The following is a 16,773-nucleotide window of genomic DNA, read 5'->3' on the forward strand; positions in this document are numbered from 1 at the left end:
GAAGTAGAACACGCCCAGCGTGCGACGTTAGTGGCCCTAGAAGGTAGGATCAGAACTAGTAATAGTAAGTTTTACACACCGTCGCGGAACGTGACTAGTAGTCTAGATTGTGTTGACAATTGGGCTTGCAAGTCTGGGTATATGTCCGTGTAGCATGAAGTCGTCTGAGCGACCACGAGTGTTCCAACCATGGGTAGCTCAATTGAGCACGTACTGTACACACTCGGTATACACGAGTATACCTGAAGTGCAAATTCACATTGTGGGTCTTGAAATCATTGGGGGCCATATCCACCGGTCGTAGCAGTTAGTGCTCACGATATTCCACTTGCGGGCCGTGTCACATCGCGGAAGTCATCAGACAACGATGATACAGTTCCTCGTTTTATTTCATAAACAGACCGACGATGTATTCGCCGGACAAGGAGCTCAAAGCTCAGGCCTAACATGCGAGCAATACAATGATTTATTGACAATTCTCCCTGGTTTACAGAACAATTGCACACGGGAATGCGATACAAAGACAAAGTGTGAACTTCTACGACCACAGGACCCAGGCACTCACAGCTCAAGCGAAGGTCTTGAAGCGGATCGCCTCGGACGCGGGCGCAACCTTCAGGGCAGGGACGGGCGCCACGCCGATCGCAGCCGCGATGCGGTCGCCGAGCGACTGGTCGACGGCAGCCCATACAGAGACTATAGTACGAGTTTATGGTCAGCATCGTACAACAGAAAATTGTAAGGATCAATCATACTCGTCCGGTTCTTGACCTCGATGCTCTTCGCATTGCGCAGGTGCACCTTGATGTTGTGCACAAGGTGCTCGCGGTCGGTCTCACTGAACACTTTCTGGTAGAGTGCACGGGGCTGCTCGAAGTCAACTGCACGCGAGAGCGTCAGCTGCCGTCTCATGAAGATCTCATCGATTATGACGTACGCTCTGTGACGAAGCTGAGATCGGCGTTCGCATGGCCGAGCCACGTCTCGTGCTTAACCTCCTCGTACGCCTTCGGCTTGTACTTGAGGGGAACCAAGCTGCTCTGATAGTTCGGGCGCGCACCCTGGCTGACGAACGTCATGGCACCGTCACGCTGGAAGTTCGCGACAGGTGCAACGGGTGCGTTGACTGGCAGCTGGTTGTAGTTCGTACCCAGACGGTGTCTGTCGTAGATCAATTAGAATCAAGTGACGATCTGCTGAAGAAAGAAAATGCACACCTGTGGGTGTCGGGGTAAGAGAAGAGACGAGATTGGAGAACGGGATCGGCGGAGGGCTCGATACCGGGAACAGTATGCGATGGCGAGAAGGCAGCCTGCTCGATCTCGGCGAAGTAGTTCTGCGGATTCTCATTCAAGACGAGCTTGCCGAAGGGACGGAGCGGGAATTCCTTGTGCGACCAGACCTTCGTCAGGTCGAGAATGTTGTAGCGGAATTTCTCCGCCTGCTCCGCAGTCATCGTTTGCTAAAACATACACTCAGTTTAAGTCAATATGGCACAGTATTCACTTGCTACGTACCACATAGCCCGTCCAGGATGGGTAGTTGCCCTCTTCAATAGCCTCGAACAGGGACTGAATACCGTAGTCGGGGTTCTCACCCGCAAGACGACCAGCCTCGGGCTCCGTCAGAGACTTAGCACCGCCATCCTTCAGGAAATGGATTTGAACGTAGTGGAATTTGCCATCCTTGTTGACGAACTTAAACGTGTGGCCGGAGTAAGCATGCATGTTGTGGTAACCGTCCGGGTGCCCGCGGTCGGAGAAGAGAATCATGACTTGGTGGATCGACTCCGGGTTGAGGGAGAGATAGTCCTGCAGGCGACAGGGTTTAGCCTGGCATTACAGGATCTTACATAAATAAAGCGCACCCAAAACATGTCCGCATCCTTGAGGTGCGTCTGTGGGTCGCGCTTCTGTGTGTGGATGAAGTGGGGGAATTTTGCTGGATCCCTGATGAAGAAGACGGGCGTGTTGTTGAACACCCAGTCGAGGTTCCCCTCATCAGTCTTGATCTTGATCGCGAATCCTGTGCAGCGATAGCATGAGCGACTTGCTCCACACACAATTGGACTGAGCTGTACCTCTTGGGTCGCGGGCAGTGTCTGGCGACCCAGATTCACCACCAACAGTCGAGAACCGAACAGTTGCCCTCGCCTTGTTACCGACCTTGGAGAAGATCGACGCACAGGACAAGTCCGTGATGTCGTGGGTCACCTCGAAGTAGCCGTGAGCACCGGCACCCTTCGCATGTACGACACGCTCTGGAGAGAGAACAGTGAATACATTGCTCCGCACTGCATAAGACAGGGGCGTTGCGCATACCGGGGATACGCTCGCGGTCAAAGTGCGCAAGGAGGTCAATGTGGTGGAAGTCTGCAAGGTCTCGCGTTAGTCCATGCTTGATGCGCGAAGATAGACAACGCACCCTGGATGAGTAGAGGACCGACGCTCCCGATACGCTGGGCGGCGTACGGCTGGGCTACGGGCGCACCAACGGAGGTGGTGTAGACAGCGTTGTCCTGGGTGCTGAAGACCTGCTTAGAAGGCATCACGCAAAGATTCTCTTCTCAAGTGGATGGAGGGAGAGGGTCGATACGGAAGAGGGGAAGACGAGGAACTTGTGGGACTGCGGTGGGAAGCTATTTGTATTGCGGCGGCCTTCTCCCACATTCTTCACAGCGATTGTGATCTCTTCCTAGGAGTGTCCAGGAAGCACCGTGTCAGCTGGTCACGGAGACGCGTTCTGTCTTCCTCGTACCCATTTACTAAGTGCAACTGTGAGCCCCTACTGTACGGTCACGTGGTCCTGTGTCAGCAGCCTCTCCTGGCTCACGGAATTGTAAACGCTTGCATCCGTCGGTTTGGATATCGACGTGACCTGTTGTCCACTGCCGCTGGGGCGTCGAGGACCAATTGCTGGGTCAGAAGGCGCCCTTGTCCATCACGACAGATTGCAGATGGCTCACCTGAGCAACCCCAGTAATCGTGACCAAGCGGGTCACCTACGCCTCCTGTGCGGTTCACGGCCGCCCTGAACGATGTGCCGCACCCGAGAAACCGAGGCACACACTGCCAAGCTGACCCGATCCCCACGCCAATGATAGAGATAGGAAGCACGTCTGGAACACGTTTCTCATGATTCGTGGACGTCGTCGGGAGCATTGTCTCGGAGCTCGCGAATGCGTAGCTGAACAATCAAAGATTCTCTGGCTGAAGTAAGTCATTGCCATGAAGAACAAAGGACCCACGCGGACTACTTGCTCTAAGCTTCACTGTAGATGAACAGATAATGCAGAACAGCCCCGGTCCACCGCAGCCGGTATTGGTCGCATGCGTGAGATCGCGTTACGCGCAGGGAAGTGAGGAATGCGTAGGCATCAGACAGACCATGAAATTGACAGGGGCTATTTTGGTCATGGGTCCAACAATCGAGATGCCTGTGATCGCTAAGACGTCTAGGCGGGTCATTGGAGTAAATTGGTGCAAGTACGAAGCTTCACGGAACGTGTGGATGGAGCACAACTTTGCAGGAATAACGCCATTCTGCATCGATAGTGCTACGCTTCGTCTCGCCCATAGGAATCTAGACGAGCGCTTGTCAGTCTAGACGGCGTCCGCAAGTGCCTTGTCGGATTCTCATTTGCTATTGACATCTGCATCAATATCTCTAGCTGATCACAAGGTCCGCTGGACGGACATGTGAACAACAGTACGCACCCCCGTAAGCACGCTAGCCATGCGCAGCTCCTGCACTGACCCATCGCCTACTATCACAATTGCGGTGACGAACAGATTTGCAACCGGAGCTTAGAGCGGGTGGAACGGGGTCAGCGGTGAGAAGAGAAGACATAGGCTGTGCGGTACTGACGCATGGCATCCCAAAAAGTAACGATGCCAGATCGTTCGACCGCAACATTTGTTCGACGCATGCTCCCCACACACACGGTGTCGGAACCGGGAAAGAGGTACTCCGTTTTCGGCAGAATCTAATGCTGGCCAGAAGGGAGATCGTGTGAAGCATGGGATTTGCCCAGGGCAGACAATCGGCCATTCTTGGTGGCTCTGGACATGTCGAGCCTACATAGCACAATTCATTCGGGGGAATCCTGCGCGGGACCGCCGCAGTACATCTACTCTAAGACACAAACGTCACACAACGGGTTGCGCAACTGTGAAATAGGACCACATGCTGTCAGCCTTTGATACAGTCCAGAAACGTGTTAAATCGCGCTTGACTTTGAAGCAATCCACTCACCATGGAAGCACACGGATGGGTCTGTAAAGAACACGGCAAGAAAGCCTCGGACGAGCTTGGGGAGACGGGGAGCCGACGTGCGCCAAAACATGTGGCTCTTTGACGTAGCACGGTTGTTGTTCTGGTGAAGGGTATATCTTTATTGGAATGAACCTTTGGTACACCACCTCCGCAGGTACACGCCAGAGACCTAGTCGACTGATTGCGATGGCTTGCACTGAAGGAATTTGAACGTGAACGCACTATACCTGGCCTCGTACTATGTTTCCTTGAAATCTGAATATCGCGAGTATCCATTGTTTGAATTATAGGCGCGAAGGCAGAAAATACATCGTGAAAAAGGTTAGAGGGATCGAGCAGCGGACCAGCGGCGATAACTCTTTAGACGCAGCATACTTACGTCACGTGGATTACTTGCCGCATCCGTCATTTTGCAGACCACTTGTACAAGTGTCTTTGCTGCATACTTGCTTACCTCTTCTCTGAGCTTGGGCTAGTGCACCGACTATTCTTCTTTTCCAGCATGGATCTCTTCTCCTTTCTAGAGGATGGTCCCCAGGAGAACGAAGTCGTCCAGGACGATGCTATGGACCGTGAGCCTCCCTCGGAGAGTACAAGAAAGCGCAAAGTTGCGTCGCCGGAAAGAGAGAACTCTCCACGGATAAATAATGATGCTACACATACAAATGGCAGTGCAAAAAATGGCGAGCCGGAAGCAGGTCCATCTTCAAAAAGGCCGCGCGTAGGATCACCCAAGCCCATGGTCGTGGATGAAGTCGAGATCGAAGCGAAACGTGAAGTTGCAGCAAGCGCGGGATTGACAGGAGCAGTAGAGGCTGGCTCTCGGCTTGAGCTCAAGCATCAGGTGAGGGTTTGCAGAATACCACGGCATTCTACTACACCCTAACGCAGTCCCACAAAGGTGCGCCACCAAGTAGCGGTGCCGCCAGGGTATCCTTATGTGCCGATTTCAAATCATGTACCTCCGGCAAAACCAGCCAGGGAGTACAAGTTTACCTTGGACCCGTTCCAACAAGTGTCTGTTCACGCCATCCAGAGGAATGAGAGTGTGTTGGTGTCTGCGCATACCAGTGCTGGAAAGACGGTAGTAGCAGAGTACGCCATTGCTCAATGTCTGCAGAACAAACAGCGTGTGATTTACACGAGTCCCATCAAGGCTAGTACTATGCGTCTTTGGAATGCAGTGCAGATTGCCAATGAAAATCTACCATAGGCATTGAGCAATCAAAAATATCGTGAAATGCTGGCCGAATTCGGAGACGTCGGTCTGATGACCGGAGATGTTACTATCAATCCGTCTGCAACATGTCTAGTTATGACCACCGAAGTGTGTCTGTTTGTTGTGTGTGCGCGCATCACCCACTGATAGTTGACAGATTCTTCGGTCCATGTTGTATCGCGGATCCGAAATCATGCGTGAAGTCGCTTGGGTGATCTTCGACGAGATTCATTATATGCGGGACAAGGAGCGTGGCGTTGTATGGGAGGAGACGATCATTCTCCTCCCACATACCGTGCGCTATGTGTTCCTGTCCGCCACCATTCCCAACGCGATGCAGTTCGCTGAGTGGATCTGCAAGTCCCACGAACAACCATGCCATGTTGTGTATACCGACTTCCGTCCGACGCCGCTACAGCATTATCTCTTCCCCGCAGGCGGCGAGGGCATATACCTAGTTGTTAATGAGAAGGGCGAGTTCCGGGAGGACAACTTCAGCAAGGCGATGGGCATGTTGCAGGACAAAATGGGCGACGACCCTGCCGACCCAAAGAGCGGCAAGGGCAGGAAAGGGAAGTCGAAAAAGGGCGGAGAAAAGAAAGGTAGGTCGATTTGAAGACGATAGAGCCGCTCATGCTGACTGCATGTAGGCCCGTCTGACATCCAGAAAATTGTGAAGATGATCATGCTCAAGAATTACAACCCGGTGATCATTTTTGCGTTCAGCAAGCGGGAGTGCGAGTCGCTTGCTCTCACCCTGTCCAAATTCGAGTTCAACTCTACGGATGAGCAAGACCTCGTCACAAATATCTTTAACAACGCCATCGACAACCTCTCCCCCGACGACCGCAAGTTGCCACAGATATCCAACCTTCTACCCCTCCTAAAGCGTGGCATCGGTATCCACCACGGCGGTTTGCTCCCCATCCTCAAGGAGGTCATTGAGATCCTCTTTCAGGAGGGTCTTATCAAGGTGCTTTTTGCAACCGAGACGTTCTCCATCGGCTTGAACATGCCCGCGAAGACTGTCGTCTTTACTGCTGCGCGCAAATATGACGGCCGCGAGTTCCGTAATCTCTCCTCTGGTGAGTACATCCAGATGTCAGGACGTGCCGGACGTCGTGGGCTAGATGACCGTGGCGTCGTCATCATGATGTGCGACGAGAAGCTTGAGCCGAGCGGCGCCAAGGAGATGATCAAGGGCGAGGCGGACCGTCTGGACTCCGCGTTCCACCTCGGATACAATATGGTTCTGAACCTAATGAAGGTTGAGGGGATCAGTCCGGAATTCATGCTGGAGCGGTGTTTCTTCCAGTTCCAGAGCAGCGCGGGGGTTCCTCTACTAGAAGATGGTGCGTGCCTTTACCGCTGTTGTCCTAGTCCCTGTGGCCCCCTGACGTGCTGACACGAATTCTGTCAGAACTGCTCCGCGAGGAGGAACGGAAGCTATCAATGGTGGTCCCTGACGAAGAGCTTGTCGCGGAGTATTACGGCTACCGGCAGCAGCTTGACCAAATGGCCGCTGACTTCAAGGACGTCATCACACACCCGAACTACAGCCTGCCGTTCATGCAGACCGGCCGCCTGGTCAGGGTCAAATACAAGGAGTTGGATTTTGGTTGGGGCGTTATCGCCAACTATCAGAAGCGGCTCCCACCGAAGGCACGGCCTTTTCTTCCCTGCGGCAACGTGCCCTCATACTCACGTCTTTGTTATCGCAGAACGCCCCCATTGCGGACTATTCGGATATCCCTCCGCATGAGCAGTACATCGTCGACGTTGTGCTTTACTGCACCAAGGATTCTGCCCTGCCAAAAGACCGTAATGTGACGACCGCGACTCCGGACGGTGTGCAGCCTTGTCCCTCAGGGCAGAAGGGAGAAGCTCTGGCGGTCCCCGTGCTGCTGTCGACTCTTGAGGCTATCAGTAAACTGCGGATACATATGCCTAAAGACCTGCGCTCTACACAGGCGAGAGAGACGGTGCACAAGAGTATACAAGAAGTCCAACGCAGACTACCAGAAGGCATTCCCCTGCTGGATCCCATCACGGACATGGGCATCAAAGACGACAAGTTCAGAGACCTTGTCAAGGTTCGTACAACTCATCAAGCCTTCTGTGACAACTGACCTAGAATTATTTCTGTAGAAAATGGATGTCATGGAAGGCAAGCTACACTCGAGCCCCATGCACAAGGACCCACGACTCCCGCAGCTCTACACGCAGTACAAGCACAAGCAGGAATGTCAGACGCGGATACGCGAACTCAAGAAACGGATACAGGCGACAAACGACGTGCTTCAGATGGAAGAGCTGAAGAATCGAAAACGCGTCCTTCGCCGTCTCGGGTTTACAACTTCCGCGGATATTGTCGACATGAAGGGCCGAGTCGCTTGTGAGATCAGCACCGGAGACGAGCTACTTCTGACCGAGCTCATTTTCAACGGTGTCTTCAACCCACTATCGCCTGAACAATGTGCTGGGCTGCTCAGCTGCTTCGTCTTCACGGAAAAGGTGCGTGATTACAGTCGTAAATGACCTGTCACTCATACGCCTCCACTGTAGAGCGAGCAAGTAACGAAACTCAAAGAGGAGCTCGCCGCCCCGCTGCGTGTCATGCAAGAAATGGCACGTCGGATAGCGAAGGTTTCGAAGGAGTCTAAACTTGACATCAGCGAAGACGACTACGTCAAGTCGTTCAAGGTCGAGCTCATGGACGCCGTTGTGCAATGGTGCCGCGGTGCTTCGTTCGCTGAAATTTGCAAGGTCCGCCCTTTGTTCCTCTGTCCTTCGTCCTTCTACGTCTTGTCTGACCCCACGCCCCCTCGGCCGCCCACAGCTCACGGATCAGTTCGAAGGCAGCCTCATCCGTGTGTTCCGCCGGCTGCAAGAGCTCATCCGGCAAATGAGTCAGGCGGCGAAGGTCATCGGGAACAACGAGCTGCAGGAGAAGTTCGAGAAGGCCTCGGAGATGCTCGAGCGACCCAACTCGGTCATATTCTGCTCGTCGCTGTACCTCTAGGCCCCTCCGGTGCCCGGGTAATGCATAAGCCATCTCTGCTTCGTCGCCCAGCTCGCGCCCCGCGTTCTGCCGTTCTATTTCTTCCCCCAAGCATCCGGGGGTCCTGCACGCTCACACTCGCACGATACGTTGGGTTATTTGTACACTCGATATATTCCCAGCTATTCTTGCCCTTTGCACATAACTTATACATAGCGTAGTTTTCGTGGATGCGTGAACGCCCCACGCCTCGTTCCCACTCGCGCGAGCGGGTCAAGAAACGGGTTTAGCACGCCCCGTCATCCGTCCAGACACCGGCTATCAATCTGCTTGAGCCTGCGATGCACGGGAACGGAAGTAACGGGTACTCACCAGAGCCTCCCGGCGTGTCGCCGTTAGTCCACCACTTCGCCGTCCACAGGTCGCCGTCTGTGCAGCGTGACATCAGAATCTTCGTGGACATCGTCCAGAGCAGAGCCCACACTCACTATATGAGACGTCATCGCCATCGACGTACGTCGCCTGAATACCCGTCAACACTGGGTATTTACGATAGTTAACAGGGCACTCACCGATGCGCTCCATGCACTCGCGGTGCCGCACGCAGCCGACGATCCAGTCGCGCTCGCTGCCGAGCTCGTCGCCGTTGCGGTCGCTGTCGCCGTGGTCGTGGTCGTGGTGCTGGAGCTCTCACCCATGTTGTTCGCGATGTTGTTCCATTCACTGTCCGGGTAGCTATGCACACGTATGGGCGTCAGCACACAGTTACCTACATCAGCCTACATGGACGTTCAGGGCTTACTCGATGTGGTTCTGCGTCTGGTCAAGGCTACCGTACGTCTGCGAGGTGGTGTACACGAGCGACTCGGAGCCGGTCTTGTCTGTCGAGAGCTATCACGACTATCATCAACGTCGTGCTCTCCACTCATTTCTACGCGAATCTGGCACTCACATCCCAGAACATCGAGCCCGCAAGCCCGTTGCTGATCACGTACTGCGCCTTCTTGGCGACAATGTCTGGCGTGTCGTACGACACGAGCTCCTCCTTGCTCGAGTCGTACGAGTAGCTCGCGACGTCTGTGTAGTTCTCGTAGACCTGTGCCCCGGAGAGCGGGAGGTCGCTGTACGAGTAGATGCCCGCCTGTGTGGTGCCCGGGCCGACCTGCGAGGCGCCACTGTGAGCGGCATGTCTACAACCCAGCGCCCGTGAAGGTACTCACGCCGTCATAAGAGTCACCAATGCCCAGCGTCTCCTCAAATGCACGACCATAGAGAGGTATACCTATACGTGAAAACGTTCCGCGTTAGCTCATAGCATACTCGCATATACAAATGCGGTAGCCCGGCACGGTGCACGTACCCATGTTGATCTTGCTGGGGGTCGCGCCCTGCCCGAGGTACCACTTGATCGCCTTGTCCGTAGACACGTTCGTCAGTGACGCGTCGTACAAGTTCGCTGACGTGCCCATCTGTCAGATACGCTTCGTCCCGTAGTAGAATCCGCATGTCTCATTCACCTTGGTTCGCAGTCTACAGAAGAGATCCGTCAGGGCGCGTATGACGACGTAGGGTGGGTACCACTCACATAGTTCAGCCAAGAGCCGGCGTAGTCGTATGCCTGCGAAAGGTGCTTATTTATGATCTCCGCGATGTAGAGAAATGAACAGGGACGGACCATGAGGTTCCAGTACGACAGCGCGGCATCCATCTGCGGGACGAGCATGTACTGATAGTTGTCCCATCCAGCCGATACAGCCGCCTGCACAACCCTCGTTAACCACGTGGGACGACTGGGACGCAGACAACAACGCCCTCACCGTGAGCTGGTACGGCACCGTGTCGCCCTTGCTCGTCGCGAGCGCGTCGAACGCGGTGCGCAGCTCCGTGAGGAGGTCCGCGAAGCCCTGTGCGAGGGCGGGCGTGTCCGGGTACTCAAAGTCGATGTCGATCCCGTCGAGCCCGAAGTTCTCGATGTAGCTCACCGCGCTGGTGACGAACGTCGCGCGCAAGCTCGAGTCGGTCACGAACGAGAAGTGCCCGTCTTGCGAGTAGGTGTAGCCGCCGACGGAGAGGAGCACCTTGAGGTTGCGGTTCGCGAGCTTGAGGAGGTACATCTGGCGAGCGCGTGCTCAGGCAATCGCGACAAATTGGAATGAGGTGACAAGGATTACCTGCTTGAGACACCCGAAGAGGTTGTTGCCTGTCTCGTCCCACGAGTCTCCGGGGAAGTGTTTCTTATAGACGAAGGCTGTGAGCGATTCAAACCCAGGCGAGGATGTTTCCGCCATACCTGCTCATCGGCATACGTGTCGGTGAGAGAGATGTTGCCAGTATCTGGGGACACGTCCGCGAACGCGTAGAGAATGTGCGTCAGGTCAGACGGCGTGATGTTCGACGGCTCTAATTGCAGCAGCCACCATTCAGCGGGGCTCGATCAGTGAAGCGCCAGCAGAGGCACTCACGGAAGTTGGCGCCGTAGATTCCCCTGCGATTTCGATGCACGATCAGATGCCGATCACTCACTCGCTCGTTCCCCGCTCCGGGGCTCGCACATGCTTATGGTACTTACCAGTTCGTGAAGTATGCTGCCTGGATGTAGCCGTCGTCTGCCCGCTTGCGCACGACATTCGGCGTCGGGTCTCCCGTTGCGAACTCGCGCGGCGGCTCCTTGTAGTCCGCGGGGCGCTGCATCACCTGCGTCGCGTGCGCGGTCGGGGCGAGCACGAGCGCGCAGAGCGCCGCGCCTGCGATGACGAAGAGGCGGCCGAGGGACGTGCGGGATGCCATGGCTCGACAATAGACGGCGCAGGGGCAGTGGTCGGGCTCGGGCGCAGGCGCAGGACGCTCAGAGGCGGGGGCAGAGGCTGAGGAGCCCAAAGCTGCGTGCACGAGCTATTTGTACCGCGTTCGCGCGGGTGGTCTTTCTGCCACGGCGTGATCTCGCGAACCGCGAGGCAAGGCCCGGCGCAACAGAGATACAGATGCAGAAGCGGGCGAGCAGACGACCACGCGCACGAGAGGGCGCTCAGGGCCGGAAAAGGCACGCACAGCGTGCTCGCGCGTGCATGAGACTGGGGGATCCGCACGGTGGACGGACAATCCGGTCTGGGTAAACGCGGTGTGGAAGGTGGACGTGCGCTCCGGCAGGGTAGGACGGAGGGAGGGCACGCAATTAGCGTTGCATTTGGACAGACGGAGCTCCTCGAGGGTGCCTGCACGCCCGCCGCACAACACACTAATCGAGCGACCACAGGACGTCTGGCAGAGGCAGCGAGCCGCGGGCCTATCGGGTGGCGTGCGGCTGGCGAGAGCACACGGCTGGGAGTCTCTGGGAATAGACTATCGAGGAAGACAAGCCATGAATATCAGTGATAAGGCCGGATGCAATGATTCTGGTGAGCGACGACCACCCATGGCGACCTGAAGGCACTCTATCTGAGCACATGCCCGAAGCAACCCAGCTCGGATAGCGTTAGCATCGCCGGAAAGACAGGTTCGAAGCAGACGTGGCGTACGCCGCGCCCAGGACCCATAAATGCACGCCAGCGCCTTCACACGTCGTTTTTAGCAGCACCGACGCGCAAGCTTGCGACTTCAAAACCAGGTAAACAAAGCTGAAGGCCGGGCGTCGTGTGCCATAGGGGGACGCTGGTGCCCTGAAAGCGCACCGTGATACTTGATCAGTTGATGGCAAGAGCACATGGAGGCAGCGCCGCCGCGAGAATCCTCTCGCCATACATAGTCATATAGATAGGCGATCTGTGAATACGAATGAGTGACAGCGTCTGCGGCACGTATGGACGATATCGAAAATGCCTGATCGCGTGCGCAATGAGCATGCCCACAGCGATGAGTATCGAGCGCGACGCCCGTTTACTGAGAGCGAGTCTCGCAGAGCAGCTACGGCGGGTCACACGATAAGCGGAATCCTGCGATAGACCTGCCTATTGAACTGCTGTGAGAGAGCGCGCGCGCTGGCGAGGACGACGACCACGGCGCGAGGCAGGCACACTACCCCAGGAGCACATATAAGGCGTGGCATTCCCGGCCACGAGCAACCATGATCGTCGTCCGATCGCTATAAACCCCCACTTGGCCCGGATCCAATACGCACGCGTGCGATCAAACCCAACAGTGATGGCGCAAACGGCGTTCTGCTCACCTCCCATCCGGTCCGATGATACACGACAGCCAGTGAACGCCGGGACGAGCAAAAACGCGGATGTACGCTGGGATAGCTCCGGCGTGAGACCTCGCACTCACCGTCCAACCACCCATGTCTGTCTTGGCGCAGACGCAGGACTTCGCAGCCTATCTTGACGTCAACGAGCATGAGCGCTGAGCCTCAAGGCCAGTAGTGCCCCTTTCGCCTTCCCGAGATACCGCGCATATATCAGCGCTATTCGCACCGAGAAGGGTCCGTGTGGCCGCGCACGCCGCAGACGAGATAAGTGCGCAAGCTTGCCTCACCTGAGCGAGAACGCCCCGACTGCGGCCAGGATGCCCAGTCAGGCAGCTATGCATGCACCGTACATATCTTTACGGTTGTGCAAGACGGCGCAGGAGACGGGCAGAGAGGCCCCCGCATGGTCGATGCATATGATCGTGATGATGCGCGCTATCAGAGAGCAGCGCTAAGCAAAGTGAATGGGCATTCGGCGCCTACACGGAACATGTGACCGCGTCTAGTAAGACGCGCGTGCGCGTCGACTTGCGCTCTACTGGGCTCATTAATGCTGCGTTAGCATCCGTGCCGGCCATAAGGCCTTAAGGGGCCATCTCAAGGTCCCCGCTGCTAGCTACGCTAAACAGAAGCGCCAAAGGCTCGGCCCACACATCCGCAACACAACACAGAAATAGCGCCAATGCAGCACAAGCAGAGCAGTGTGACATTATATAGGTATGCAGATGCAGGCGACGAGCATAGGATAAGGTGCGACAGCAGTGGTGGATAATGGACAGCGGACTAGCGGACTAGTGGACAAGCGACAACAGTGAGCACGCGACGGGAACCAACAGCAGAACATGATCGATACGATAACGGGGACGAAGGCGCGCGACGGGGGATACGGGGTGTAGGTACGAGTACGGGGAACAGGGGGGATGCGGTACGTGTAGGCGGTACAGTGGGCGGCGGGTATGAGCATGCCGAACGTAAACAGAGATAGGCGCAGTGGGCAGACAAGACAGACCAGCCACAGCGACATACAGGATTAGAGGAGAGGAGAGGAGGAGAACGAGGCGCACACGGGAAACGGGCGACGGATGTAGAGTTAGGGGGAGAGGTGAGAGATTCGCGCAATGTCCATATCGCCTCCCGCGCAGGCCGGCGGGCCTAGGGCGGGCACTCCGGGCAGAGGTACGACCTGCCGACATAGCATACACACCAACCGCAGCAGCGTGCCATTCCAGAGTCCGTATTCAGCACACACCGTATAACAATGACAGGACCGCGGCCGCCCACCTCGTGCCCGCTTTCTTTCTTTCTGTCTTTTCACGTCTCCCACTCCCCCGCCCGCCTGCCCGCTTGCTCTCCCGTCCCGCGCCCATCGCCTGCGGGGCTATACATCGACGTACATGAGGATCGGCTCGCCGACGCCGTCGATCTCGGGGATGACGCATTTGAGATCAAACGCCTTCGCGAGCACGATCTTGAATATCTTCTGCACGTTGATCGACGCCGACGTCGAGCAGAAGATGACCGACGCGTGCATCGCCTTCGCGAAGCGTTTCGCCTGCGCCACAACAAGTGCATGAGTCACACGCCATTGGGAAGAGCCGGACGCAAGAAACAAATAGCGGAAGAGAGCAATGGCGGACGTACCTGCTTCGTGATCTCCTCCTGTTCGTCCCGCGGAAATGTCGAGAAGGTGTCGAACTTGGTGCCGATCAGGAATGGTATCGCGGTCTGTTTAATACATCATCAGTCATTGCGCGCGCCGCATGTTGCAGTCGAGGGCGCAGCGACGGGAACGAGCGGTGGCGGAATCCGGATGATGCGCCGCCCAGTATCACGGAACAAGACGTCGATGTACTCCGGTGGCGAGCGGATACGCGGCGCAAAAGAACAATATAGCCCTTTTGTATCGTTGCGTCCGAAGAACAGCTAGTGATGTCATTTCGACGCGGGTATAATGACCTTTGCCCGCAGACGACACACGAGCCTCCCCTTCCGTCTTCAGCTGCTCCCAGAATACCTCCCCGTCGCAACCGCCATAGTCCGCTGCCCGAGCGCACGACCTAAACCGAACAAGAGGCACGCACGCACCTTGTTGAACCCGCGCGCTTGCCGATACCACTCCTTGACCGAGTTAAGCGTCGATTTGCGCGAGAGGTCGAACATGAACAGGATTGCGACCGCATCGTTGCACACGAGCGGAAGCATGTTCACGAACTCGCGCTGCCCGCCGAGATCCCACAGCGAGAACGTGATCGATGTACGGCGCACAGTGATCGTCTTCTCCATGAAGTTGACGCCTGTGCGTGGTCAGGGTCCCTTGAGCGTGAGCAAGGACAAGTACCACCAGCCAACCGCAGCAGACGCACCTAGCGTCTGGATGTAGTCCTCGTCAAAGTGCCCCTCGACGTACTTGACCATCAGACTGGTCTTGCCGATCTGCGAGTCGCCCAGCATGCCGACCTTGATCACCACGCTGCCGCACGCCTCAGCACTCACTCGCACGGCAGAGGCTGCGCGGCTCACCTGTTCTGCTCGTTCCCGTTCTCGAGGGATGGCCGTACGCCCTGCGAGCTGGGCCCCGCGCCGCCCGAGGTCGACGGCGGAGACGATGATGACGACGCCGACGCAGACATGATGCACGCGCTCTGGCGGGGCTCACGGGGTGGGGTAGGAAGGGATCTGAAGAACGATTATCCGCGCGCACGGCGGGGATTGCGGCGGGTTACCGGGTCGGGGAGGGAGAAAGTGGAATCGAGAAAGGGAAGAGACGTGAATGAAGGACGCGTTCTGGTCGCGCTGGACCACTCGGCGCAGCGTGTACAGGGCTCACACTCGGTGAGGCGAGTCTGGGAGGAGGAGGAGGGACGCTGGCCAGGCAGAGCAGAAAGAACAGAGCAAAGGGAAACCTGTCGATGCGCCTCAGCGCCCAGTGACTGGCCCTCCAGCGCCTCCGTCGGCAATGTCCCTCTGGCGCATCAGCTACACATTGTTCACAGAGTCCTTTTATATTCATATCACGTATGAGAAACGTGAACCGATGACAGCGTAAGGCATCCAGAGACTTGCATTGAACCCGCAGTATGGGTATCAGAATCTACTACCGAGCGCAGGCTTGTGATCCAGACCATAAGTTAGCATCATCATGCAGTGCGGTTAACCTGGATGTATGGCTTGATCTTGTCAGGGCAGGATTGGGTGAGTAAGATCAGCTTGTTGGCTACTCCGTGGAATTGATTCATCATGATGCAGATTTTATCGTAAATTTTAGAACTTGCTCTTTCCTCTGGCACATCCCCTACAACCAAAGCGTGGAGATAACGCCTTGAAGCTTGAAGCTCTATCTCAGCGAGGGTGTCCATGAAGACGTCCTTTGCTGCGTTTGTTTATCACGCTGCGAACTTCATGACAGCAAGTTGTATTCAGTCTCAGGCGAGAACAGAGGCAAGAACACGACTGACCTGATATCCCCAGCCGAAACCATCATCTGCCAAACTCTGCCCACGATCCAGACATATACACAGCATCGACGATATGATGAGCGGCCGCGCTCCCACTCGATATGCAGTTGACGTCCTAAGAGTGCATCCGTGCAAGCAGTGCTCAAGACATATAATACGGGTCTAACTAGCGTGAACATAATGTATCCTACAAGAATGCTTGACTCGGACTATGCAGACAGACGCAGGAGAAACGAGGCCATAACATAACATGATTACGATTTAGTACCGAGAAGAGGAAAGGAGGCGGGAAGGAAATAAAGGTCGTAATATCCGTGGTGTATGAGTGTACGCATCTTATAGGGCAGGTCGGCCGTCTGTCGCGATGGTAGAGATATGTGCCAGGCCCGGTTAAGTATCGTTACGGTGAATAGAGAATGCGTGGAAGGCCAAGAGCATATAATACAAGCACCAGGTATCATCTAATGCGGAGGTGTACAATGAGCGACGCGAATGACCAAACATAAAGGTGAAATAGATGGGCTTGAGCGAGGCAGAAGGGGAGGAGCCGCGCAGAAACCGCGCAAAAGGAAAGTGTAGGATGGGATGCAAGGCGAGCACATACCAGGCACATCGCTAGCAGACCAGGGGCCGCGGCTCA

General features: G+C 55.9%; 4 protein-coding genes across 4 annotated transcripts; 1 reads left to right on the plus strand and 3 right to left on the minus strand.

Moving 5' to 3' along the window:
* Positions 1-448: 448 nt before the first annotated feature.
* Positions 449-2,595, minus strand: POSPLADRAFT_1169754 (hypothetical protein). Its single transcript, XM_024488075.1, has 9 exons — positions 2,425-2,595; positions 2,322-2,372; positions 2,081-2,260; positions 1,868-2,025; positions 1,518-1,811; positions 1,218-1,462; positions 938-1,161; positions 756-881; positions 449-696 (listed from the first exon to the last, which is right to left on the minus strand). The coding sequence occupies exons 1-9, from the start codon at positions 2,546-2,548 to the stop codon at positions 569-571; spliced, it is 1,530 nt and encodes a 509-aa protein (XP_024338769.1). The 5' UTR covers positions 2,549-2,595; the 3' UTR covers positions 449-568.
* A 2,182-nt stretch (positions 2,596-4,777) lies between these two features.
* POSPLADRAFT_1066033 (hypothetical protein) lies at positions 4,778-8,751 on the plus strand (the record flags this gene model as incomplete). Its single annotated transcript, XM_024482033.1, has 10 exons — positions 4,778-5,119; positions 5,177-5,431; positions 5,489-5,602; positions 5,652-6,096; positions 6,145-6,846; positions 6,915-7,156; positions 7,216-7,587; positions 7,643-8,008; positions 8,060-8,260; positions 8,334-8,751. The coding sequence occupies 10 exons, from the start codon at positions 4,778-4,780 to the stop codon at positions 8,514-8,516; spliced, it is 3,222 nt and encodes a 1,073-aa protein (XP_024338770.1). The 3' UTR covers positions 8,517-8,751.
* POSPLADRAFT_1181214 (carbohydrate-binding module family 5 protein) lies at positions 8,655-11,597 on the minus strand. Its single transcript, XM_024488820.1, has 16 exons — positions 11,065-11,597; positions 10,958-10,980; positions 10,786-10,895; positions 10,667-10,729; positions 10,313-10,609; positions 10,171-10,254; positions 10,081-10,113; positions 10,013-10,025; positions 9,856-9,951; positions 9,716-9,777; positions 9,448-9,657; positions 9,298-9,386; positions 9,068-9,230; positions 8,984-9,017; positions 8,868-8,924; positions 8,655-8,813 (listed from the first exon to the last, which is right to left on the minus strand). Exons 1-16 carry the CDS (start codon positions 11,280-11,282, stop codon positions 8,782-8,784), a joined length of 1,584 nt encoding a protein of 527 aa, XP_024338771.1. The 5' UTR covers positions 11,283-11,597; the 3' UTR covers positions 8,655-8,781.
* Positions 11,598-14,056: 2,459 nt separating this feature from the next.
* POSPLADRAFT_1056569 (hypothetical protein) lies at positions 14,057-15,308 on the minus strand (the record flags this gene model as incomplete). Its single annotated transcript, XM_024480799.1, has 5 exons — positions 14,057-14,230; positions 14,320-14,403; positions 14,764-14,972; positions 15,042-15,148; positions 15,199-15,308. The coding sequence occupies 5 exons, from the start codon at positions 15,306-15,308 to the stop codon at positions 14,057-14,059; spliced, it is 684 nt and encodes a 227-aa protein (XP_024338772.1).
* Positions 15,309-16,773: the final 1,465 nt, after the last annotated feature.

The sequence above is a fragment of the Postia placenta genome, assembly GCF_002117355.1.
Source record: "Postia placenta MAD-698-R-SB12 unplaced genomic scaffold POSPLAscaffold_7, whole genome shotgun sequence".
Classification (NCBI taxonomy): Eukaryota; Fungi; Basidiomycota; class Agaricomycetes; order Polyporales; family Adustoporiaceae; genus Rhodonia; species Rhodonia placenta.